Source organism: Pygoscelis adeliae, unplaced genomic scaffold (assembly GCF_000699105.1).
Source record: "Pygoscelis adeliae isolate BGI_AS28 unplaced genomic scaffold, ASM69910v1 Scaffold359, whole genome shotgun sequence".
In the NCBI taxonomy this organism is placed as follows: Eukaryota; Metazoa; Chordata; class Aves; order Sphenisciformes; family Spheniscidae; genus Pygoscelis; species Pygoscelis adeliae.
The window spans coordinates 1,488,190-1,488,647 of NW_008825553.1; the positions used below are offsets into that span (position 1 = coordinate 1,488,190).

The 458-nt window shown below is 64.2% G+C and overlaps 1 protein-coding gene across 1 annotated transcript in view; it reads left to right on the forward strand.

Annotated features, from left to right (window-relative positions):
• LCK (LCK proto-oncogene, Src family tyrosine kinase) overlaps nt 1-458 on the forward strand; it is a gene marked incomplete at its 5' end in the record, with an annotated part of 4,778 nt that overhangs the window by 557 nt on the left and 3,763 nt on the right. The window contains 2 exons of the mRNA XM_009332220.1: nt 27-130; nt 244-393. Coding sequence (XP_009330495.1) covers nt 27-130; nt 244-393 — 254 coding nt within the window. The remainder of the gene's footprint in view (nt 1-26; nt 131-243; nt 394-458) is intronic.

The following is a 458-nucleotide window of genomic DNA, read 5'->3' on the forward strand; positions in this document are numbered from 1 at the left end:
GCCCTACCCCTGCCCCGTGTCCCCAGGTGGTTCTTCAAAAACATCGGCCGCAAGGATGCGGAGCGGCAGCTCCTGGCGTCGGGCAACACGCACGGCTCCTTCCTCATCCGGGAGAGCGAGACCTCCAAAGGTACGGTCCCGTGGGTCCCGCCGGCACCTCCTGCTGCGGACACTGGGAAAGGTGCTGGGAAGCACAGGAGGAGCGTTGGGGTCCCACACCCACATGGTCCCCCACCTCCTCAGGCTCCTACTCACTGTCGGTGAGGGACTTCGACCAGAACCAGGGTGAGACGGTGAAGCACTACAAGATCCGCAACATGGACAACGGGGGGTACTACATCTCCCCCCGCGTCACCTTCAGCAGCTTGCACGAGCTGGTGGAGTATTACACACGTACGCCCTGTCCAGGGGCTGGGGGGAACAAGTGGTCCAGGGGCTGGTCCTGCCTGCAGGCAGGG